Source organism: Mirounga angustirostris, unplaced genomic scaffold (assembly GCF_029215605.1).
Source record: "Mirounga angustirostris isolate CCGP_5_RB_7025 unplaced genomic scaffold, mMirAng1.0.hap1 SCAF_22, whole genome shotgun sequence".
NCBI lineage: Eukaryota > Metazoa > Chordata > Mammalia > Carnivora > Phocidae > Mirounga > Mirounga angustirostris.
The window spans coordinates 1-24,726 of record NW_026991730.1 but is presented as its reverse complement, the minus strand read 5'-3'; the positions used below and the strand labels follow the sequence as shown (position 1 = coordinate 24,726).

The 24,726-nt window shown below is 39.2% G+C and overlaps 2 protein-coding genes across 2 annotated transcripts in view; both read left to right on the top strand.

Annotated features, from left to right (window-relative positions):
- The window catches only part of LOC135363123 (mitotic spindle assembly checkpoint protein MAD2A-like), a 30,497-nt gene extending 28,743 nt beyond the window's left edge, over positions 1-1,754 (top strand). Inside the window, exon 8 of the transcript XR_010408815.1 lies at positions 1,583-1,754. The gene's annotated coding sequence lies outside the window, so the exon portion shown is untranslated. The remainder of the gene's footprint in view (positions 1-1,582) is intronic.
- LOC135363122 (rho GTPase-activating protein 20-like) lies at positions 1,583-24,568 on the top strand. Its single transcript, XM_064583803.1, has 8 exons — positions 1,583-1,750; positions 8,178-8,327; positions 10,800-10,841; positions 11,479-11,563; positions 15,685-15,762; positions 17,993-18,059; positions 20,585-20,773; positions 24,057-24,568. Exons 2-8 carry the CDS (start codon positions 8,224-8,226, stop codon positions 24,284-24,286), a joined length of 795 nt encoding a protein of 264 aa, XP_064439873.1. The 5' UTR covers positions 1,583-1,750; positions 8,178-8,223; the 3' UTR covers positions 24,287-24,568.
- The last annotated feature ends 158 nt before the right edge of the window (positions 24,569-24,726 follow it).

Below are 24,726 nucleotides of genomic sequence, written 5' to 3'. Positions count from 1 at the left end.
GAAGTTTGTGTGGTTGTAAAAGGGTAATAGGAAGGATCCTTGTGGTGATGGAAGTGTCTGGAAGTCTCTATCTGTAGAAAATTGATGTAATCTCTCTGTATTATTTCTTACAGATACATATGAATCTATAGTTATCTCAAAATAAAAAAGATTACTTTTAAAAAATCAAAACGTGCAGGCCAAATCAGGGAAACAAGTATGTCAGTTTGGCAGTTACGGCATGAGCCTTAGATCCGTGACATCATAATGGTAGTGATCTCAGGTTACTATGGAATCCTCAGGCTTCAAGCATTTTACAGTACTCTGCCTAGTGCTGTAGACTCACTTGATTTTCAGTCCTGAGAACTGAAGACAAAAGGATGTTCACATCATTCAGAAAGTATGCAGAACTTATAGGTGGTCATTCAAGGCTTCACTGCAGAAGGTAGTCTTTTGATATACTATTTTTGAGCCTCAAAACAGACTGACAATAACAGGAAGTGTTGTTCTCTTTTGTTTCTTCTAATACGTGTACACTAATGAGTAACTTCAGCACCAGCTTCGTGAAAGGCTACTCAGGTTCGTAAGATTCAGTGCTGCTGAGCTGAAGAGAGCAGGGTTTACATTCTCGGAGGAGACACTTTCTTGGCTCCACGAGAGAGAATTTTCCCAGGTCTATGAAAATATCTGTCCTATTTATGAAAGAACTTTTGCATTCTGTTCAATTTAGCTGTTTTACCTATGATGACCAGAAAGTCCTATCAGAGCTCAGTCAGAGCTCAGCCAAGTAATAGCTAAACTCTTGTGTTTAGAAACTTTTTGATGTTTCCAGTATTTTTGCCGATCTTTGAGAATTTTTCCCCCAAGTTTGAATATTGATTTAGATAAGATTTAGATAGATTTAGATAAGTAAATTTCCAGAATCTTCAGTTGTCTTCATTTTTATCTTAACATGAAAGCAAATTGTAATTAATTCTTCACACACACACCGTATCATTTTGTTTTATATTAGGCCACCAATTGTCCTGTTTGTTGTTGTTGTTTGTTTGCCTTCTTGTAATACACTCTACCTCTTGATCCTCCCCTTCCTAAAAGCTCATGATTAGCTTTGCTGCTTTCTCCACCCCACGTCTAAGTGTTGGCATGCCCAAGGGCTTTGTCCTTGAAACTGTTCTCCATCTGCATCAATTCACCAAGTGACCTCATCTCTCTCTCCTTTTTTAAAATATTTTGTTTATTTATTTGAGAAAGAGAGCATGTGAGAGAGAGAGAGAGAGAGCTCAAACAGGGTGGAGGGGTAGAGGCAGAGGGAGAAGCAGGCTCCCCGCTGAGCAGGGAGCCCGACGTGGGACTCGATCCCAGGACCCTGGGATCATGACCTGAGCTGAAGGCAGACGCTTAACCGACTGAGCCACCCAGACGTCCGACCTCATCTCTTTCAATAGCTTTCTATAACTCAGCGATCCCTGAATGTGAGCTCTGGAGCTCTGCTTTCGGGGTTGAGACTAAATTTTAGTGTTATGCGAACCTTGACATTTAGCATAAAACTCTATTGTATATTTGACTAGTAACTAGCTGCTCCGTGGTGTTTGGTGGGTTGCAGGAAGAGCTCTTCTGTTGAGGTGGATGCCTGCAGCAAAAGCACTACATCATCTGAGGGTGCCGCCCATACCCTGCTTATCCACGGCCCCGTCGAGCTCAAGAGAGGCTGGAGGAGGCAGAAGCGGCACCTCTTCTTATTCAGCGATTTCTTGCTGGTGTCCGATACCAAGTATGTATACTAAGCAACGTGCCCTTGTGATGATCACGAAGTTACATTTCCATTAACCCTTACCATAAGAAGACATGACATTTTTTTTCTTTTGTTTTTGCCCATGTTTGGATCCTTCATTCATTCAACAAGTACTTATGGAGGTCTTGTTTTGTGCCATACCCCCCTCCCCCCCCCCCGCCTGCAGAGAATACAATAGAGAATGTGACAAGCAGTGTGTCTCTTGCCTGGAACTTACAAATGACAAAAATAAGAGGGGCAATTATAGATTGTGATTAGTGCTTCTGATAGAAAGTAGACAGGGGGCCGTGTGGAGATGATGGGAACGTATGAGAGAGGGGTAGTCCAGGAGGGTCTCTCCTAGGTGGCAGCACTGAAACTCGATCTATGGGATGAGAAGCAGCCACAGTCCTAGACAAGGTGCCTGAACCTTCTAGGCTGAGGGACCGGCAGGCTACGTGGGTGCAACCTGACCCCTGGGGGGAGGGGCTCAGGAAGGCTGATTTGATGGGAGCCGAAAGCATGGGGCATGCGATCAGATGTGAAACTGCGCTCGGGGTCCAGTCACACACGGTCTTCACAGGCCATGGTGAAAAGTGGAAATATTTTGCCAAAGCATTTTTAACTAGGACTGACTGAATCTGATTTATAGCTCTCGCAAATTTTTCTGACTGTTGGTAGGTAATGGATGGATGGTTGAGCAAGAGTGGGAGCAGGGAGACTGGTGAGGGGAGGCAGTAGTCCTGATGCCTGCTCTCAAGGGCTCCAGGATAGGAGTGCAGTAAAAAGGAAGGAGGCAGCAGACAGATTGGGAATATATGCTGGAGACAGAACTAACTGCGTGCACTTTCCTCTCAACCCTGAACACAAAGGTAACTGATAGCCAGCCTGGAACCTGATGATTGCTCAATAAATGTCCAAAAGCAGGTGGATGGGAGGTCAGCTGTTTACTTGCTCTGTCTCTGTTTTCATTATTCACAAAACATCATGAAAGACAAAGACTATTCCAACCAACCAAATATCAAGAAGCTTTTTAGTCACCAGAAAAAAACTACGCCCCCTTTATTTTGCTGCCCTCACCAGCTCCCAGTTATGCCATGCCATTAGTAAGCCATGCAAGTACTAATTTGGCAAAATGCTGTACTCAATCTGAGTGACATTAATGATAATTTATCAGGGGCTTACTACATGACAGGTGTTATGCTAAGAACTTCATGTATGCAATCTTCTCCAACCTTACAACTACCCTGTGAGATGGGATTATTTTTATTTTAGAGAAGACCTCTGAAAATCAGAGGTCTGAAGGTTTTGCCCAGGTCACCATATTAGTGATGAGTAGAGTCTACATTTGAAATTAGGTCCGTTTCTTTCAAAGTACAGGCTTTTACTCTACGTGTGGTGCTGCTGTTTCTATTATTTCTATTTTTCTGAATTTCATACAACATTCCATGAACACCTAGATTCTCTCTCATTATTGAAATCAACCTTTCCTTTATGTTGAGTAAACAACTCCAATCTGCTTGGTATCTGGTAAGAAATAGGTCAGAATGCTTAGTGAACTGAGAAATGAAGGTAGTGTAGCTGTCCAAAAAAAAAAAAAAAAAAAAATCAGAGGCAAAGACAGAAATAGTAAAATATATTTGAGATGAGTGATATTGCCTACAGATGTAGCCTTGGAGGTGGTGATGTCATGAGGAGGACAGAGAGAAAAAGACTGTCCAGGTCCTGGCATGAGGTCCGTATGACGCACTCTGCTCCTCCTGATAGAGGGCCACATCATTATTTTTAAAAAAGCAGACTAGTTACCATTCCCTTTATTTAACCAAGGTGAGTACAGGAGACTAAAATGTGTGGGATGCATGCTGGGGACCACACGAGGAGCATTACAGATTCCTCGTGTAATTTCCCCACAGCCCTCCAAGGCCAGTATTGTTACCATCCACCGACTGCAGAAATGAAAGTGGGGATGGAGGAAGTCTCAGGAATGGACCTGTCATCCACAGGGAAATGGTGGGAGAGACTCCAAGCCAGGCCTGCCTTCATCCCAAGGCCACACTCTTCCTGCCACACCATGCCACACCTACTCTTGCATGCTCAGCCCGAGACACGCTAACAAACAGCAAACTCCTTTCCTGCTCCTTGGGACCTTGCAGACCACTCACATTCGATTTATAAGGGGAACAGGTTGTCCTTCACTTTGTTTTCATCTTTGTAATTATTATAGCACTTAGGGAGAGGAGAAGACCTTTCTTTTCTTACTAGAGCCATTTATTGTCCTGGATACTGCTTACCTCTCAGCGGGTTTTACAGAACCTACGGTGTTCTGCTGAAAAGATTTTATATAAAGGCAGTGTTCTTTCCCCATGAGAGAACTGCATCCTTTTAAGAGCTGAATTTTTTATTTTGATTGGTTCACTATTACAAAAGAAGTGCAACATTTTTCCTCTTCACATATTGCTTTTGAGATAGGTCTTTGTGTCTACGCAAGGGTTTTTATGATGTGACAAAATCTACATCAATGTATTTAATAATGTTCTCTTTAAGAGACTCAGCTCCTGAAAGATTATCTTATATACTTTTTACATCCATTTGGAATATTAGAAAATGTAAGTGATCTCAGGCACTTGAATTTGGCTTCTAAAACCAAGGCCCTTGACAGAGAGAGAACACAGATTTTTGGAAGTCCAAGTTCGGGACACCATCAGGGTCAGGTTCCCGCGAGAGCTGTCTTTCTGCGTGCAGATGGCTGCCCTCTCGCCTATGCCCTGTGGGGTTTCCTCAGCGCCTGCATGTACACACACACACACAGAGCTCTCTCTCCCTCTTCTTACAAGGGCACCAATCCTACTGGATTAAGCCCTTACCCTGATGGCCCCATTTACACTTAGTTACCGCTTAAAAGCTCTCTCTTCAAACATGGTCATATTGGCAGAGAGGGCTTCACGGTAAGACTGTGGGGAGCAGTGGGGGAGGGGACACAATTCTGTCCCTAGCAGTCACGAGCAGCACTTCATGCTGTGGCCGCGTACAAGTTTTTGCCACAGTTTTTAGAAAACGACCATGAGAACATTCCCATAGTAAACATTTGGGTATATTTATGATCACTGTGAATATTGGACAAGTTTACATTTTTTTTTTCTAGAAGGAAACAACTAAAAAGAAATAGCTCCTGCATTAACAACCTTGTTTCATCCCTGTCATCCTTGTTCTTGGAGGATTGTGTTATGCCCTGAATCAATCTGTTCAAATTAATCATCTGAATTTAGGGCCTACGTTTTCCAATTAGCCATAAGAAGGGGTTGGGGTGACCCAGGTTCTGTTTTACCTCAGCTCACCTGCAGGCTTCAGCTGGAAACTCTCATCTTTAGGTTGACGCTATAGAAATTAACACAAATTGGGTAAGTAGTTGACTAATTGCTACCTCTGTATTCTGTCAAAATTAGTGAATTTTAGTTTGTGTGTAATAATAAAAGGAATTTAAATGTTTGTTTCTTCACAAAGAAATTATATTTCTCTAGTCGTACAAGATGTTAATAATAGTGAAAATTGTTTGGGGATTCTTTTCATACGCCTTCAGAAATTTCTCAAGAATTGAGGTCAGATGGAACCTTCCTTATTACTTTTGATATTCATTAGAATACTAAATAAGTTATTTTTCAAAGAAAATTATTACTTTATTTTTAAGAACAGTATCTGCTTGATAAATATTAAGATATTAATACTAGTAGAGGCCCATGAAGAATTTACAAAAAGGAAGGGACTGAACTTAGTTCTTTAGACATCACATCCCTCATATGTAGTTATTAAAGAATATAAAATGAAACAAAAAATGAATTTAAATTAGGTCAAAAGATGAAGATGACTATTAACTCATTATCCGTGAAATTACAAAGAATTACTTACAGAATATAACAGGACCCCCACTCCCAACATCTGTAAAAGGATACCCCTATCTTAGAACAGGGGAAATCCCCCTAGAATCCTGTAAATTTCCACAGTGCACTGGGGCTTCCCTTCTGGTATAAAGGTTGAGGTAGCAGAAAGCAAGAGTGATATCCATCATGTTAATACAAATATAATAAAGGACTATTTTTAGAAATAAAAACCACAGTTCTTTCTCCTCCTCTTTCTTCTCCTCAAGTCAGTTTACATTAGATTAATACTTTCTAATTTCTACTGAGATAATCCAGTTGGGTCAGTGATTGAGAGTGAAGAAATGCAGTAAGACCCTAGAAGAATCCACTGAAGTATGAAGCTTTGTTGTAATAAACTTTAAATATTTCCAAGCTAGTAACCAGCTTTGTTAATATAATGTCTTGAGATTTATCCTCTCACTCCCCAGATAATCCAATGAGAAAGCCTGATGGCTCTGGGGATCGAAGTGAGGCTGAGTGAGGGTAGGAAACATGAGAAGGGTAGTTCATGGAACGATAGGTCAGCAGCCACAGAGGCCAAGTGGTTACAAACATGGGCTCATGAGTTAGGCTGTCTGGGTTCAAACTCTCTTGCCTTTGGCAATTTAGTTGACCTTTCTGTGAGTTTCCTTATTTGTAAAATGGAGCTAATAAAGACCACCTAGTGTAGTTGTTTGAGGATTACATTTTTTATATTTGTATTTATAAAATATTTAGAACAGTGCTTGGCATATGATAAGTGCTCCAAATGTGATAGGACAGTCGAAACCATGCTCTGGGCTTTGGGATAACTCCTTGGTTTGGAGTAGATAATCTTGGTGCTTTCTTGAACTAAGGAGAGAATTACTGAAATGCCTTTTTCCAGGTCAATGTATTTGGAAGTCCCCACACAGTACCTTGGGTGTCTGTATACACACAGATACCTACATTAGAAAAAAAAAAAAAAAAATCTTAAAAACCAACAGATATATGTCTATCTTTCCCATTAGCCATCTATTTCTACCCTGACAATGCCTTTGGAGTTACTATCTAGAAAAATGATTTTATCTGATAATCAGACATCTGATATCTGATAATGATTTTATCCGATGACTTTATTCATTGTGTCATAAACTTTGAATCTAGATTATCCTTCAAGTGTGCGTCCAGCAAAATTATTTTTATTTCATAAAACCCATTGGAGAGTCTTAGCTTTAATTGTTCCATGAATCACTGGAGTCACAGGGATTTTTGCACATGAGGTGTCTTTGATCTCATTTTAGTTTAGTGTTTCCACATGTGTTTCTGAATAGTAAGGAGTTCCAGAGTGGTGTGTCCAAGTTCCCTAAGCATCCCTCAGAGGGCTTATAACTATTTAAATCCCAAGCCCACCTGAGAGTTAAAGTTGTGAATTAACCAAATCAATCAATATGGTGGTTTTCATGTTAGAGATCAAAGAAGATTAGGCAGAAATTGTCAAAAAGCAATTTCACCACTGACAAAGTTGATCACCTTCTGACTCCTCAGAGAAATGGGAAGTATCCATCACTCACATATAAGACCTCCTGACCGCTGATCTGGGATTGATTGATGGATGGATTGATGATTTTTAAATTGGGCTCAATCTGTAGGCTAACAGTTTTTCAGTTTTAGCCAGAATCTAAGGGAAAATGATATGGATAAAATTTTAAGAAGGGAAATTGAAAATAACCTATGCTTTAAAGGCTAGAAAGTATTTTTTTTTAAATTAAGGTTGAAAATAACTTTTAAATCTTTCTGATCCCCCCCCCCCCAAAAAAATCTTTCTGATCCAAGTTTATTTTTTGTTCTTGGTTTGTCTCTCTCTCTCTCTTTTTTTTGAAGATTTATTTATGTATTTATTTATTTTAGAGAGAATGAGCGTGAGCGGGGGGAGGGGCAAAGGGAGAGGGGAAGCAGACTCCCCACTGAGAGGGGAGCCTTACATGGGGACTCGATCTCAAGACCCTGAGATCACCACCTGAGCCGAAACCAAGAGTTGGATGCTTAACCGACTGAGCCACTCAGGCACGCCCCCTGGTTTGTGTCTCTTAAGCAAAAAATTGTATGACTATTTTTATAAATCGTGTATCAGGTAGCTTTGTTCAGCCCCTCAAATACTTTTTGAAGTAAGCAAGTCATAAATGAATAATTAACTATAATAATAACCATAAAACTATATATAATAAGAAACAAATTCTAACAATAATAAATGAATTGGTTTTCTTAAAAAGCTCTGGAATATATAGTCTTTACTCAACACTCAACATTCAGAAAAATGGCCACTTGCTGCCATTTGAGGAAGTGTTTTCAGGGCCTTCCTAGGGCCAGACTTCGCTCAACACACACTTTGTAAAGGTCATGTCACCATTTGCTGTGCTGGGCACAGAGGGTAATAGAGACAAGGGAGGCATGCTGTGCCCTGGAGCAGTGAGAACTGGTCTCTGATGAGCACAGCTGTTCCCATAACATTTATGAAACAAACTAACAGAGGTCTTGTTTGGGTATCTTTCTAGGTATAAGAAAAAACTTAAGATAAAAAAGAAAATACCACTGAACACCATGTGGACTGCCAACTGTATGGACAGAGTGGAGGATGCCAACATCTGTGCTGGGAGGTCCTTTATCCTGGGCTGGCCCACGGTGACCTTTGTGGCCACCTTCGGGTAAGACCGACCGTTTGGTCTTGTATTTACATGGGATAAAAAGAAAAACATTTTAATCTGATTATATGTCAAGCCAGTGACTCCCTTTTTGACTTCCCATAATGACACTCATTTGCCTTGTACTTTCCCCCAAAAGGTATGTACAAATGGGAGCAAGTAGATAACATAGAGTGGGAACTATTGGAGTAATTTCTTTTGGTTTTGATCAGTGGTTTTTCCCATGGGCTCTAGGAGCCACTTGAGGAATTGGGTGTTTTAGGCATATGGAAGGAGAATCAAGAGAGTGAGGTTCTAGAACCCCTCTCCAATATCCTGCCCCCTAATTCCCAGGGGGTATGTGTGTTTCTAAATCACTGGCATATTTTTCTTGAGCAAGTACTATTAAAGAGTCCAATTAAATTTGAAAAATTGCTCTTATACTCCCAAGGTCATTCCTTTAAAAATAGTATGGAATTATACAAATAAATTAATCATGTCATTGAATATGAGGTTGCCTGAATTGCTGTGTACTGATTATCTTAGTTGGTGTCTCTAGAGAGGTGACCATCTAAAACAAAAGTATGATTGCATTGAGTAGAGGTTAGTTGTGCAAGACACATTCTTAGGCTGACACGAGGATGGGGAATGTGACTCTCTACCCCGGACATCCTGAGCAGACACTCCTGAGTTTACAGGGGTGGTGCAACACTTACATCTGCTGTTTGAAACAACCACACCCCAAGTCTCATTCTTGTGTTGCACAATGAGTGTTCATCACATGCACTTAACACCCTTCTTTCTTCTCCTCACCCCACTCCACCAAAATGTCACACGTCATCACAAAGGGAAGACAACGAAAATGTTTACAAGTTGTTAATTTATTAAGCCCTATAATGCAGCGTTGACTTAAGGAGAAATTTTCAAAGCTTATTGGGAAGAAATATGTATTTATATGCTCTCCGCATGTCTTCTTTTCCACGACGTATTTCTGTAAAGATTCTCAGTTCCTCTTGCTTCCTGTCTTCTCCATGTTGCAAATGGAAGGAAACAGTTTCAATTGGGAATGTATAAAGTCTTTGACAGGGGAGTTTCCAAGAGACTTTTTTTCCCTAACAAGGAGGAAAATGTGGAAGCCAGGCTTATACATGTTATATTAGTTAAAAAGCTGTGTAAACATATAGAAGGCATTTATAACAATTCCTGGCACCTAGTGCTTTTGCTATTTGTGATTATTACTGTTCTGCAGATCAGCATGGCTAACTAGAAGCTGTGTCCATGCGCATAGGCAGGCTGGGACGCTAAGTGGGCGTTCCATTTTCCAGATGGGACAAATCCTGAAACAGCGATGGAGGGGTTGGGGAGCAGTGTTGCTGGGAGGAGTATAAAATGTGGCAGCCACTGTGGACAGTTTGATGGTTCCTCAGTAAGTCAAACAGAATTACTATACGACCCAGCAATGCCACCCCCAGATAGATACCCAAGAGAAACATAGGTCCACACAAAAATTGATACACAAACGTTCATAGCAGCATTGTCGACAATAGCCAAAAAACAAACAAACAAACAAACAAAAGTAGAAACAACCCAAGTGTTTATCAACAAATACACAAAATATGGTACAGGAGCTAGAAACAGGAAGGAAGGAAGAGTGACTGCTTCGTGGACACAGGTTTGCTTTTGGGTGAAAAAATGTTCCAGAACTAAACAGTCACGGTAGTTGCACAAAACTGTGAATGTACTAAAGGTCACTAATGGTCAATTTTATTTTGTGTAGTTTACCACGGTAAAAAAACGCTAGTAAGTGGTAAGGCCATGTATGCATGAGGCTTAAAACATTCGCAACTTTGGGTATTAAATGCTGTGAAAACTTTAGTTGAGAAAAGACTAACCTTTAGTAGTTTAGCACTAGCTGGATCGATCTTGCTCAGAGGATCACAGTAACGAAGAATGTTTTCTAGAAACTAATTTAACACATTCCAATCTGCTATGTGTATAAAGAAATAAAAATATTACAGGTGTTTCTTCCTAAAAAGCTATTCTTGTTTCTGGGCCAAGATAGTTCCATCCAAATGCCAAATTCCTTAAGTATGATTTAATTTGAATAATAATGTTCTTTATATCTGAATAGCACTTGCAGCTGCAGGAACACTCGGGGTATAATTAACCCTTTTCCAGTTCTGGAAACTGAAGATCAGCGCAGTTAAGCAAAGTGCCCATGATCACATAGCTTGCATCACATAGTTACAATTAAGTGTTCAGATTCAAAACCAACTTTTCTCCCGCTTTAGGATCTACTTCCCATTGCTTTAATACGCTCATAAAAGAGTGGGGTCCCTCCAAAGCGCAACTATGAGGACAGTATGATATTAACACATGCATCCACATCCTTAACAACTGGCTGCTGCTATTTTTTTCTGGAATGGTGATCTTATTTTGCTAGTATAAGTATTGTATGTATCTTAATTTTTTCTTCCCATTTTTTTTAAATTGCAGTTCTTCGGAACAAAAGGAAAAATGGCATTCTTTCCTTCAAAGGTATCTTGTCACTATACATATTATACATCTTTAACCCATGAGAAAAGAATAAATCTCTTCAAAGCAGTGCCCCCACACACTATGCTTCCCCTACTTAGTAGAAATTGTTAGACTATCCTCAAATAATTTCTTATTTAGATGTACCCTGGCTGCTACTGCAAATAATCTGCTCTTATTTACATGCACATATTGCTTGTTTTTGATGAAATTCTGGTTATCACTCTCATCTTCCCCTTCTCTCAGACCTAATGATTGGAGCTAACATTATTCTCAAAAGATACATATTAAATTTTCTTAAGTGCAATTTACTCTCCTGAGTGATGCTCAAAGCACCTTCTCATTCCTACCCTTGAAGGTGCTGGGCCCTCCAGTCTAGGCAGGAAAGCTTTGATGACTGGATCCGCTACTCACATCTTACATGACAAGAGCAACCTGTTGTTTTCTGAGTCATGTCTTATTTTCCTGAAATAGTTTTGCATGTTTTCTTCCAACCCATAATTTGATGTTGCTGAGTTTATTTACATGCATTTAAAAATAACAGAGTATGTTGAAAATTTTAGCCACATAGATCAATTTGAAAGTAAGCTAATAGCTAATTCATCCTACTCTATTTGGGGTTATTATTGAATTTGATTAGGTACATCAATCTGGCCAAAGAGAAGGACCAGCCCAAGAGCATTCCTCTCAGAATCTTCACTGAGGACATCAAGAACTGTGCCTGTGTAAGTGTTTTTAAGACCAAAAATTAAATTCCATGTTCCTGATTCAGATAGAATGAAAGAGATGGAGATGGAGATGGAGATGGAGATAGAGAGAGGGAGGGAGGGAGAGATGGGGAGGTAGGAAGGAGAGAGCAAGAGATAAGAAGAGAGAGAGTATTTGGAAAAGTACCATGTGGGAAAATGTATTTTCCTGTCTACACGTGTCTTTGTATACATAAAGAGTGAATCCTAGGTAATATGAAGCGAGAGGAATCCATGCCACAGTACTTAAGCATGGAAAGAATATTGCATGTTAAATATCCATAATATTTCCCTGGTTCTTTCTAATAGCAACAACACTGGCTTGTAATAAGGTGATTTTCACATGCAGGTATTTCCTACTAGAAGTAAACATTTTTTCCCAATGGTTACTACTTATGTACAGAATGGTTTGGATTGTTTCCACAGTTCTCCACCCTCCCCCCATTGACGCTTTATTTGGTATAACTGTAAACTCACAGAAAAGTTGTAGGTATAAAAATAAAACAAAAAACACCCCATGCACCCTTTACCTAGATTCAGCTATTAGTAACATTTTACTCCACTTGCTTTATCATTTATTTTCTTTCTCTGTCCCTATTATGTGTATGTTATACTTATTTTTGAGGGTCATACAAATGCCATGGCCCTTTATCCTTAAACCTAGGTATTTCCCAAGAATAAAGATATCCTCTTATATCACCATCACACAGTTATCACCTTTAGTAAATTTAACATCGGTGTAATACTTTACTCTGCCTTCCATGTTCCCATTTTGTCAGTTGACCTCAATAATGTCTCCTTTCCAGTACAGGATCTACTCAAGGGTCAGGTATTTCACTTAGTAGTTATATCAACTGCAGAGGGGTTTTGAAAGGTCTTTTGATCCAAGGAATATCAGGGTTGAATTGAGCTCAGAGGGATGACACTTTTAAGGGATCAGCATATTTCTATCTCATTTTCTTTTGGCTGTTGGGGGAAAAAAAATCAAACCAGTTGCCCATTCTTGGTATAAAATTTGATTTCTGAAATTGTAGTGCAGTAGCCAAGACATTTGCAATGATGAACAAGATACTTTGGGTATCTTTAAGTGACATTTTTTTTTTCCTGTTATACTTTACAGTAGCTCTAGGTCACACAAAATAGTATTTGAAGGTGGAAAAAGGGGTAGTTATTCCTGGCCAAAGCAAAAGCCATGCAAATATTTTGATTGGTTTCTAAGCACCAGGTAGATGCATTGCATGAAGGAGATAAGGCCAGAGGGTTCTCTAGCAGCAGAGCACACTCTTGTCTCTGCCTGCTTTGATTTCAGCTGTGGCAGTGGGTTACACTCAGAATTTTCCATGGAAAATTACCTTGAAATCTTTAAAAATCAACTTTATTTATGTATAATTTACACAAAATAAGCATTTCTAATGTTCTTCACTTGTTCCTGAACATCCAAGTTTCCCTCTAACACTGTTTTCATTTCATCCTAGAGAGATGATCCTTAGCATTTCTTGTGCAGACCTGGTGCAAACAGATTTTCTTAATTTCTCTTATCTGAATATGGCTTTATTTCACACTCACTCTTGAAGGATATTTTGAGGGATGTAGAATTTTGTTCGCAAACTTTTTCCTTTCAGCTCTTTAAAGATGTTCCACTGTCTTTTTGTCTTTGTGCTTTCTGATGAGTAGTCTGTGATCAATCAAACGTTAATCCCCTGTAGGTGATTTGTCATTTTTCTCTAGCTGCTTTCAAGAGTTTCTCTTTATTTTTGGTTTTTAGCAGTGTGGCTATGAAGTATCAAAGCATGGTTTTCTTTGAATCTGTCCTATTTGGCATATTCTGAACTTCTTGAATTTATAAATTTAATTTCACCAAATTTGGGAAATTTTGATCATGATTACCTCAAATATTTTCTTCCCCATTTTCTCTCTCCTCTCCTCCTGAGAGTCCAGTTATATGTATATTAGACCCTTTCATATTGTTCATAGATCCCTCAGACTCTTAATTTTTTCAATCTTTTTTTCCCCTTTTCTTCTTCAGACAGGATAATTTCTATTATCTATTTTCAAATCACTGACTTCTTTTTGTCATCTCCATTATGCAATGTAGCCTAGTCAGTAAATTTTTTCTTTAAGATATTTTTCAGATAAAAAATTTCTGTTTTTAAATATTTTTAGTTTCTATGCTAAGATGCCTCTTTCGTTTATTGTGAGCATATTTTCATTTGTATCATTGAGCATTATTGTAATAGCTGTTTTTGGCTAACAGTCTGAACATCTAGATCATCTCAGGGTTGGCTTCAGCTCTTGAGAATTGATCACATATTCCTTGTTCTTCATATATTAAGTAACACTTTGACTCATATAAAAAAAAGTAACATTTCTTTTTCTTTTAAATTATTTCAAAAAGCAGCTTATTTTTCTGAAGTCATTTGTTTACAGAGAGCTCTATCTACTGGAATTTATCTGTTTTGGAGAACCTACAACATGCAGGAAAATATACATACATCTCTGGAATTACTATTTTGAACATAGTATGTTCCTTATACCATGAAAACCATTATCTTGCAGACCAGATAAATTAAAAAGTGATTATTAGTATTTCAAAAGAGATTTTTTTTTCTTTAAAAAGATTTCATGGGAGGGATGCCTGGGTGGCTCAGTCAGTTATGCATCTGCCTTCGACTCAGGTTATGATCCCAGGGTCCTGGGATGGAGTCTTGCATCAGGCTCCCTGCTCAGAGGGGAGCCTGCTTCTCCCTCTGTCTTCTCTGCCTGTGGCTCCCCCTGCTTGTGCTCTCTCTCTGACAAATAAATAAACAAAAATCTTAAAAAAAAAAAAAATTTGTGGGAAACTTTTTAAGTTGTACTGAAAGGCTTTCAGACATCTTAAAAAAAATAGCAGAGCCATTACTTCTAACTAAATTTCAAGCTAAGACCCAGTCTTGAATCCTCTAGACAATTTAACATAGGAAGCCCCTCCTAGACAATTTAACATAGGATATCCTTGAGTTTGGGTGCTCTGAGTCCTACTGCTAGGTTCTGAACACTTTTTTTTATAATCCTTAAAGCTCAAGTAGTTTGAAATCAATGAACACTTTTGTTTATACAAGTTCGATTATCAAGCAACTTTTGGGCCATCTGTCATATCAAGCAATTGCATTTCAATTCATAAGAAGAAAAATACAATGAAAGAACAAGTTTCTTTTAACTTTGTTTTTAATATTTTTAAGGACTGTGAGTGTCCACTTCTGTTGCTTGTCTTCTTCATGCACTGTTTCTCAAAGAACACAGGCCTCATTGCCTAATAATGTTATAAAAAGTGTATGCGTGGTTGGTTACATATTGTCCTCTTTTAAAATGTCTTTTGGAATTCGGGTACTTTTATCGATATCATCTCAGATTCCTATCCATCCCTTTCAGATAATTTTCAATAACTGTTTTCCTTGTTGTATGGAGCAGTTTCTCAATATAAGGTGTGATAGAGAGATATTATAAGTAACTACTCACTGTCAGAGTTGCGAATGGAATATAAACTTCTAAAATTTTCAGTCTCATTTCCTAGACTCATTGGTTTTATTTGTCTCAACAGATTTCAACAATGGAAATCTTAGTAACCATGATGACACAAAGAAAGTATTGACTAAATAGTAGTTTGTTTTTTTTTTAAAAAAATGTCTGTCACAGACGGTTCTTATTCTGATTTTGCTGAAACTGAGTATGTAATTGCGAAGAGAGAAAAGTATCTAGCTCCTCCTTTTTAAACTATCTCCCCTCTCTATTTTGGGAATAGCCTTATGGAGCTGAGGGTCAATTCATGTCCCCTCGTGGAATTCTGTTTTTCTCTTTCTTGCTTAAGCTGCTATATTTTGTAAGCCACAAATCCTTGAAGGGAAATATATGTTTCACTGAAATGTTTCCTACTAGCCTCATGTTATGTAAAGAAATGAAAATATTGTAATCAAGGGTGTGTGCTCTACATATGCTTTACTTTGTCATTAACTGAAAACAAGCTTTGCCTTTAGAGTATGGATAATAATTTGACAATAATTATTTGGTCACCTGCTTTAAATTTTTAAAAATTTATAGCAATTTTTCTCATTTCTTTTTTACAGTCTGTAACTGTAACAGTAACAAATTCAGACACAGTGAATGACATTATCAACATGTCACTACCAATGCTAGGAATAACTGTAAGTTCCCTTGCAAACTATTTTTAATTTAAAAACCATCTTTGACTTTTGAGATTTGTGTGTGTGTGTGTGTGTGTGTGTTGTGTACCTCCCGTTATAAGACAGCTGATTATTATACATATCATAGTCATATTTTGTCCCCCAGATTTAGAAATTGAAGGCAGCAAAGCTATATTATTAGCCTATACATGGGTGCTCTTCTTGTCTTCCCATTTTAAATTTTCTGCGAATTCAAAATCATAGCATAAAATTGGGCTATAATTTTAGAGTGCTAATAACAACATGCAGTTTATTGTATATATTTTATACACAGACAATAAAATATTTCTAAGTTTCTAAATATTTCCTCCTCTATTGGACTCTTCTGTCTGTGTCTTCATTCCTGATTCCTCCCCATCCCTGTTTACCCTGGTCATCACCCAAGGACTCAATCCCAGTTAGATGAATCCTAAATTATATGTTTTGTTGTACATTTTGACATAAAGACCACATGGCTAGAAGCTACCTCCTCTTGATGCAGTTCCTTGGGATGAGGCGGCTCACACCCCTTATGAACTGGTAAAGAGGACAAGTTCTGAATAAGACCATGATCTGGGGGCAGTTGCGTACATATCACTTTCATCTTGTTTTGGTTTTAACGGCCTGTTCCTTTATGTTTTGATGGCGCTGGTGTGAGTTGCTGGATTTTTTTTTTTTTTTTTTTTGATGAAAGACATGGACATATTTGAGGATGAGGTTTTCTAAGGGAAAAGAGAGGGAGAGTGATAGTCAGATGGACAGAACTGAAGGGAGCACTTGTAAAGCACAGCTTCTTATATAAAATCCTCTATAAATGCAAAAATGTCTTGCTATTATGACATGACATAATTACAAGGTTCTTACTTAAATTCTGTCTGACCCAATGGTATAATAAAGCCCCTTAAAAATTCAGGGCAACTGGAATTTAGCATAAGAAATCAATGATTTCTGTACAAACAAAATTTAATAATATATCTGAAATAAAATTGAATTTATATGTACTGAGTAAAGCACATATCTACATTGATTTCTAACCTGTATGATATATATACCCTAAATAGGAATTAAGTCTTAGAAAGAGAGTGAGTGGTTTTAGGGATGAAGTTGAGGAGATTGATTAATGATGAAGCTCATTTTATTTCATGTTTGTGATTTTCCTTTGCATAAAGTGATCAATCTCACCACACAAAGAATTTCTGTTTTAATGAAGAATTGGGGTTATTTGGCTTTATGTATGCCTGATTTAAGGGATTCCAGCATAGCATTTCCAAACCCTACCCTACCTTACTAGCTCTCACGAGTTATTTGCAATACAATTTTGAGCAGATTTAGCTATGTGTGTGTGTCTGTGTGTCTGCGTGTGTCTGTGTGTGTGTCTGTGTCCATACCTATGACCTTTCTTCATAAGGGCAAGACCATGATTTTTAATCAGGAGTCCAGGTCAAGCATAGTACCTATCACCAACAACTCCATGTCAAACATTTTTTGCTTTAGTCTCCTGGAAGACTCTCTAAAATAGTTCAGCGGTCTTTATAATTTAGATGTGTTTGTTTCAAGTAGGACTTCCAGGTTTACTGGGCGGTAATTCTGCTGGGAGTAATTGTTTTCTGCATCTGATATGTTGTCTAGGTTACAGTCCTTGTTCTTTCTCTCCCTGAAGTGGGGCTTGCCTGCACCAAAGCCAGTGGCTGACTTCAGTCCACTATCTCCTCAAGGCCTCTTGGGCGTTTGTCTCCTTTTGCCCAGGGCTGCGGAACTATTGATGCCTTTCAAGTTACTTTGCTCAGGAATAGTCATAGCAGGGTATATGGCTCTCTGGACAATATGCATGTCAGGGCAGGGACATTTGGCGGCAAAAGCCAGCATTATCCAAGGAATCTAGAGACAGCGGAAGGCAGGACTCTGAGATTAGAAGTTTCCTCCTAAGCGAAGGGGCACAACTGTGATTTCTTAGGCCATGGGCCACCCACACCGTGAGGGGCTGATTGTACTGTGGTTTCCTGGCCTTTATCAAAAATGACAAGAACCTGGGACGGTCCACTGGAGGCTATGAGGGAACAAGTTAACAAGTACTGTAGCTACCTCCATGGACCAAATGGCATTTATACTGGCCCCAATTCTTTCTTTCTGGAAACAGAGAAATGCAAAGGAAATGTGTTCTTCAAGTACTGTGAAAGATTTGTTATGATGCATAGTTCTTTTTGTTTCCAAGGGCTCTGAGAAAGACTACCAGCTGTGGGTGAGTGCTGGCAAGGAAGCGTCCCCACACCCACTCACTGGTAAGTGTCAGGGAAAATCTAAGATGGGATTGATTAGGTTCAAAATTGTAACTCTACATCTCAAAGTAATGGTTGTTCTGTCTTCAGCTTAAATACCCTTAAAAGTGAAAATCACATGCAATATTCACTCTCACGTTTATTAAAGAATTACCAGGTGCTTACTTGTTCCCAGGCACTGAGGACATCTCTTCATTCATCAGCTTAAGGTCTAGTTAGGGAGAGAAATGTAAATTTTTCGTTTCTACTTCATTTTACCTGACAAACGGAGCTGTCTTAAAAATTTTTTTGTTTATTGTTTACTTACTTATTTACTCACTTAGGTATGAAAGCATAGAATTGGAATTTCTTTTTCCCATACATTTATTTTTCATATTCCAGTCTTGAATTCCAGTTCCTAACAACTAAATAGCCTCTATTTTGTGAGAATCCGCTAAAATCCAATCATGTCTCTGAATCCAGGTATAGGTATGTATTTAACACCTGCTCTGTGCCCAGAAGTTTTCTCAGCATCATAAAGAGAATGAGATAATCACATTTAAACTCCTCAAGTCTTCACTGACTAAACTACCTGCACTTTGTTGTTTCTCAGGCTTTTTCCATCACTGTTCTTAAGGTTATTGATAAACAGATTACACCTCTCCTAAAATAGTTATTAGCACAAGTCCTCTAAAAAAAAATCTTTGGATTAGCAAAATTGTTCAGTGCTTACCAAAAATAGAAGGATTAAAAAACAAGAGAAAAAAGAGAGGATCTGTAGCAGACCTTGAAGTATAGTAATGTATGGTAATGGTGACAATGATTTCTGCTAGAAATCTTAGAGCATTCCTTCTTACATGCGTTTTTCAAAATCTTTTTAATAATCCTGTGAGGCGGGATGCCTGGGTGGCTCAGTTAAGTGTCTGCCTTTGGCTCAGGTCATGATCCCAGGGTCCTGGGCTCCTTGCTCAGTGGGGAGCTGCTTCTCCCTTGGCCTGCCGCTCCCCCTGCTTGTGCTCTCTCTCTCTCTCTGACAAATAAATAAATAAAATCTTAAAAAGAAAATAATCCCGTGAGGCTATTACTCTTTTTCAAGTTATCTAAAGAATATTTTCAAGTGATCTGGAAATCTAAATAACCAATTTCTTTCTACGAAATGTATATTCCCAGTCTTAGAATACAGAGAGTCACCAAGGGCATAGCTGAGGAAAAAAATCCCCCCCACCATTTCATGTTTCATATTAATATTGACATCTCTGTAAAAGTCGGCCAACCACAAAAAGGAAAAAAGTCAAATACTTAAATATATTTATTTTAATAAAGTGCATTAATTTAGGTAAAACAATATAGATGATAACTTTTTAGACTTTGAGCAGCTTCACACACCAAGGCAGCTCTAAGGAATCCGGAGAGCCTGTCATTCATGATGATCCATTGGCAGCATTCAAAATGCATTTTTTACCAATGCTCTCAATTCTCAATTGCGGATTATCTCCTGGTTATCTTTGTGATTTGGTTGTATTGCTGTCGTAGAAGCTTCTTTTTCCTTAAAAGAGGGAAGTCACTGTGATTCTTGTGAACACATCACTGACACTGCATCTATGACAGATGAGAAGGAACAGCAAAAGCTCCCCAAGTTACATTCAATAATAAATCAGAAATGACAGAAAGAGAACTTCCATTCTGTTCTTAAAAAATGAGATCCATATCCTATAGCACAGGGTCTTTGAGAATTCTATAGAGAGGAAACAATTTAAAGCATACAAGAACAAAACAAATCACTTGGCAGGCAACTCTCACTGACTCTGGGTGCAGTTTTCCACTCTGTAAACATCGTTTTGCACTTTGCTTCTGGGTTCCCAACACTGTTCAGCCTTCCCTCTGATCATCACCTGGCAGGACTCCCCTTGGAGGAAGGGCAGCAGTGGGAGGGAAGTATAAAGCATAAAGGCAACCCATCCCACTGCCCTTGAGTAGCTCTGCCTCTAGAAATTGACAAAAGGAAATGAAAAAAAAATCTGCTCAACTGACATTATGTGAGAGAGAATAGCAATTCTTAATATATATGTTCAATTATTTAAAAAATATTACCCACCAATGCATATTAATATATTTACTCTGATCCTTATAAGTTTGTGTGAGGGCAAGCATTTCAAAGGATGAATGTAAGGCTCAGAGGGGTCAAGTAATTTGCCTAAGATGTGCAGATCTCGTTAGTGTCAAGGCAGAAACTAGAAGGCCTTAAATATTCTCAGATGGAAACACAGCAAAAGTCAGCATTGTGCAATGCACTGATGAATCTTTGTATTCCAAGTAAAGTAACATGCTTTACATTTTTTTTCTCTTTTTAAAATCTTTTCCTTGGGCACCTGCTTTCTGCAGGGTGTCTCCAACAAGAGCGAATATGATGCTCACTCAGGAGGCACAGAGTGAGTGCCAGAAGCCCCAGGAGAATAGCAGCATATACCAGTGTGATGCATACACTCATGGGAAGGGGGATTTGATCAGAGCCATCACCATCAGCCTGAATCTATATTTTTTCCATATAGGACATAAACATCCCTATGGAATTAAAATGAGCCATCTTCCATCTACCACACTGCTGCCGCAGACACCAGAGGACTCCATCTCTCCTTCCACCCTCCAGGAGTCCCTCCTTCTGGAGCAGGGGTTCGCAGAGATGCAAGGCCGGTTCATCCTGAAGCCCAGGCACCCGGCGCAGAATGAGCAAGGGAGAGGTGAGCCCCTTCCCTTTCTTCAGGTGTCTTCTCTTGGCTCATGTCTCCACTCTTGCCCACAAATTGAGGACACAGAGCTCACTCTCTCTGTGGGGGGTGGGGAGGAACAGTAGAGGCAAGAACCCCAAAACTGCACAGAATCGAGCTTAGAGAAACCCAAAGGTCTTAGGACCCAACTCACTTCGAGGAAGGTTGTGTGCTTGTTTTAATTCTCCTAGGTAGACTGTTAGCTCCTTTCTCTGTATCCCCAGAACACTTTCTACATATAATTACGTGAGTACACATCTGTGTGTCTTCTTAGAGCACAAGCTGTTTGTGGCCTGGAAACAGGTCTTCCCTATTCCAGGGTTTTATCTAGTATCTCAGGCCATCACAGGATGGAATCAAATGACTGCATGGCTTAGACGCACCTGGAATGGAAGAACTCCAGTGGAGTAAAGAGTTATGGAACTGAATTGGATTTATTCTGGGCTTAGGCTGAAGTGGCCTTGGGCTTACAGTTAGAATTCAAGTCTCAATTCTGCCCCCACTTTCCATGTCTGCTTCAGACACAGGTCAAGGCTGGAGCGAGACTGAATGTTTATGGTCAGGGCTTTTTCATCTTCCTTCTTGCTATTTTTTTCCCTACCATTCCAGTATTCTCCCATTGATATTTTTTTCTCTGATGAAAATGTGTTATTCATCTGAGAAGTATTGGGCCAAAATAGAAAGTATTTTATTGTTATGATTGTTATTCTATAAGCACAAAGTTTCAAAAATTTTATTTTTTAATATTCATACCCTAATTCAAGCATTAGGAAACATTAACCCAAATCTTGCCAGGACTGTTTAAGAAAGAATAGGTTTCCATAAAGTTAGCTTGTTTAATCATTCCTATATTTTTCATGGCTATAGCATATATTTTTATTAGTAATAGAGGCAACATGACCTCTAACAGCAAATAATGTACATTATGAAACATCCAGCTAAGCCTGAAAATACCTTGGAGAAAGTATAGGACTCAATGTGTACTTATTTTCTGTATACTCATAGAGTAGCTAGATATATAGCTTTGTACCAAGGGATACAACATTCTTCTTAAGAGCATTCTTCTTATTAAAGCTGAAGAATGGAATATATTTGGGTAGTTTTAGAAATAATAAAACTAGGGGAAGAGTAGGGAACCCAGGTTGCATACAACAACTCAACTTACATATTAACACGTATCTTCAGCAAATGCATACATTTTGATGTACAGGAATCTCCTCCTGGATTTAAGAATGTGTTTGCTTTCTTTCTTCTCTCCTTTTAAAATGGTAGCGGTATCAATTTCAGAACAGGAAGAAAGAGCCTTAGTTAAGTAAAGTGGTAGCCATCCTTCATGATTGCCTACCTTCTAGAGGTTGCAAAATCAAATAGAGAATGGGAGTGATGTCTGCTTTGGAGGGGGAAGAGACTGATGTCTAGACTGCCTGAGGCCTTCTGAGCAAGGAAATTACTTTTATCAAGGCTGCCACGAGCCATGCCTTGTGCTGAGTAGTACATTACATTTAGTTCAACGAGTTGTAGGCAGCAGCATTTATGTTAAAGTTAAGCAAACCAAAGCTTAAGAATTTTTGAGTAATCTAACTAGGTGGCAGAACCAGGATGCTTCTGGTTCTTAGATCCTGGTCTCTCTGGTCAAGTGCCATGAGTGTTGCCACCCACGTGAGTGGATACGGTGAGGCACTCACTACATCCCAGAAAAGCCCAGTGGACAGGTGTTTATGGGTGTTTGGTGAAATGTTGCTCATTTGTTTATCCTTCTACAGCTTGGCTCCTCTGTGGACTTTTAAAGAATTCAGTTATTTAAGCAGATTTTATAAGCAAATGTTAAGGTATCTTATAAGGAAAACATTCATAGCTGAGCAGTAGAAACTTTCAACTCAGCTTTTCACTGCAGATCACCTTTTCTTTGTAAAGCTCTTCTTCTGCATTCCTTTGATAGGGAATGTTGGGTAATTCAAAATCATCTCTGGAAATTGGGGATAAATCAGGCATTCATAATCTCTCATTGTTTTTCTTTTTGTATGTTTTCTTTCAAGCCTTGTACTGGTATGGTGTATATACATGTATGTTTGAGTATGTGTGAGGAATTGGGTGCAATTCATTGTGGATTAGACTCTTTTCCGTAAATATCAAACATAATTTACAAAAAAAAAAAGTCATCTCTGGGTAGCTTGGTGGGGTATCACAAGAAAACACAGTCACCTGGAATCTTACCACATAGCCAGCATGTAATGACTATTTCCCAAGAACCCTGAATGCAGGGAGTCATCCTTGGGGATGGCCCAGAGCAGAGACACCAGAGGCCGCCTGAGAAGTGGGGTCAGGCGGATCATGTCATGAGAGGCAGATCCTTTTGATCATAGAAAGATGAGCACTCAGGGGCACCTGGGTGGCTCAGTCGTTAAGCGTCTGCCTTCAGCTCAGGTCATGATCCCAGGGTCCTGGGATCTAGCCCTGCATCGGGCTCCCTGCTCAGTGGGAGTCTGCTTCTCCCTCTCCCAATCCCCCCCTGCTTGTGTTCCCTCTCTCGTTGTCTCTCTCTGCCAAATAAATAAATAAAATTAAAAAAAAAAAAAAAGTTGAGCACTCAGAAAGCCAAAGAGGAAACTTAAGACTGGAAGGAGACTCACTGTGAAAGCAGATGATTAACAAACTCAGCTTGATTTGAATACCAGATCTTTTGAGCTTTTAAAATCAGATCTGACACTGGATGAATCCACTAATCATACTTACCAATAGGAAACAAACAACAAGTTAAGTGCCTCATGATAAAGCACAACGGGCAGTAGATGGGATTGAAAGCATTGACACTAAGTCTGATCAAGTCTCTAGGTTTAACCATCAGTTTGCAGGATCTGGGGAACAACTGTTAACACCATAAGAATGCTATTGGCCAATTTCAAAACATGGAAAATTCTACACAAAAAATGCCTCAGTTTCCCTCTTCTAGCCATTGCAGTGAATGTACCGTAGAATGGGAATGGTGAAAATAAGGTTAAGCGGGATGGCTGGGTGGCTCAGTTGTTAAGCGTCTCCCTTGGGCTCAGGTCATGATCCCTGTGTCCTGGGATTGAGCCCTGCATTAGGCTCCATGCTGGGTGGGAAGCCTACTTTTCCCTCTCCCGTTCCCCCTGCTTGTGTTCCATCTCTCACTGGCTCTCTATCAAAAAATAAATAAAATCTTTAGAAAAAAAAAGAAAAGAAGGTTAAGCGAATAAAACAACAACTACTACTACTAATCTCACTTCTTCCTTAGATTACAGGCAGAAGACAGTTAAAAGCGGTTTTTTCAGAGACTGGGCCTGTTGTCTGGGCTCCAGCACTAGCCAGGACAGCCAGTGCACAACCCCACCTTCTTCAAAGCCAGGACAGCTCTTTGGAGTTTCCCTCATGGATGTGTGTAATAAAGACAACTTGCCCTTCCCAATCCTGGTAGGTCATCTCCTTTTGGTCTTCTATAGCCCTTCTGAGGAGGGGACACTCTGAGAGGCCACGTGTCCTCATCCAAATCTATTCCCAAATGGAGAAGTCATTAGACAGCCCCTGGCTTTGGCTGAGAAGCTCTGTTACTGTTATTTCAAAGAATAGAATCTGATTTAGGTCCTGCAGAGTCATGAGGCAAATACAACAGGAAAAGACATTCTCCATTCCACTTGGGTCTTGTTTCCACAAAGACATGCGGAGGCTTGTTCAGATCAGTCAAAATGGACTCTGTGTATGTGAGTCTCTGAGAGTCCACCTCATCTTCACACTCTCCCCTCATTGCCTTCCTGAACTCACATGAGTCTCAAGTCTCCTTCAGCAGAGTCTACTCAGTCTAACAACTGTAAACATCTGACACGAGCATAGACTCATCCTCTGGCAAATAGGAAACTATTAATCCTAACAGAATATGTCAAATTAAAGCCACAGAGTTTGGTCTGTGT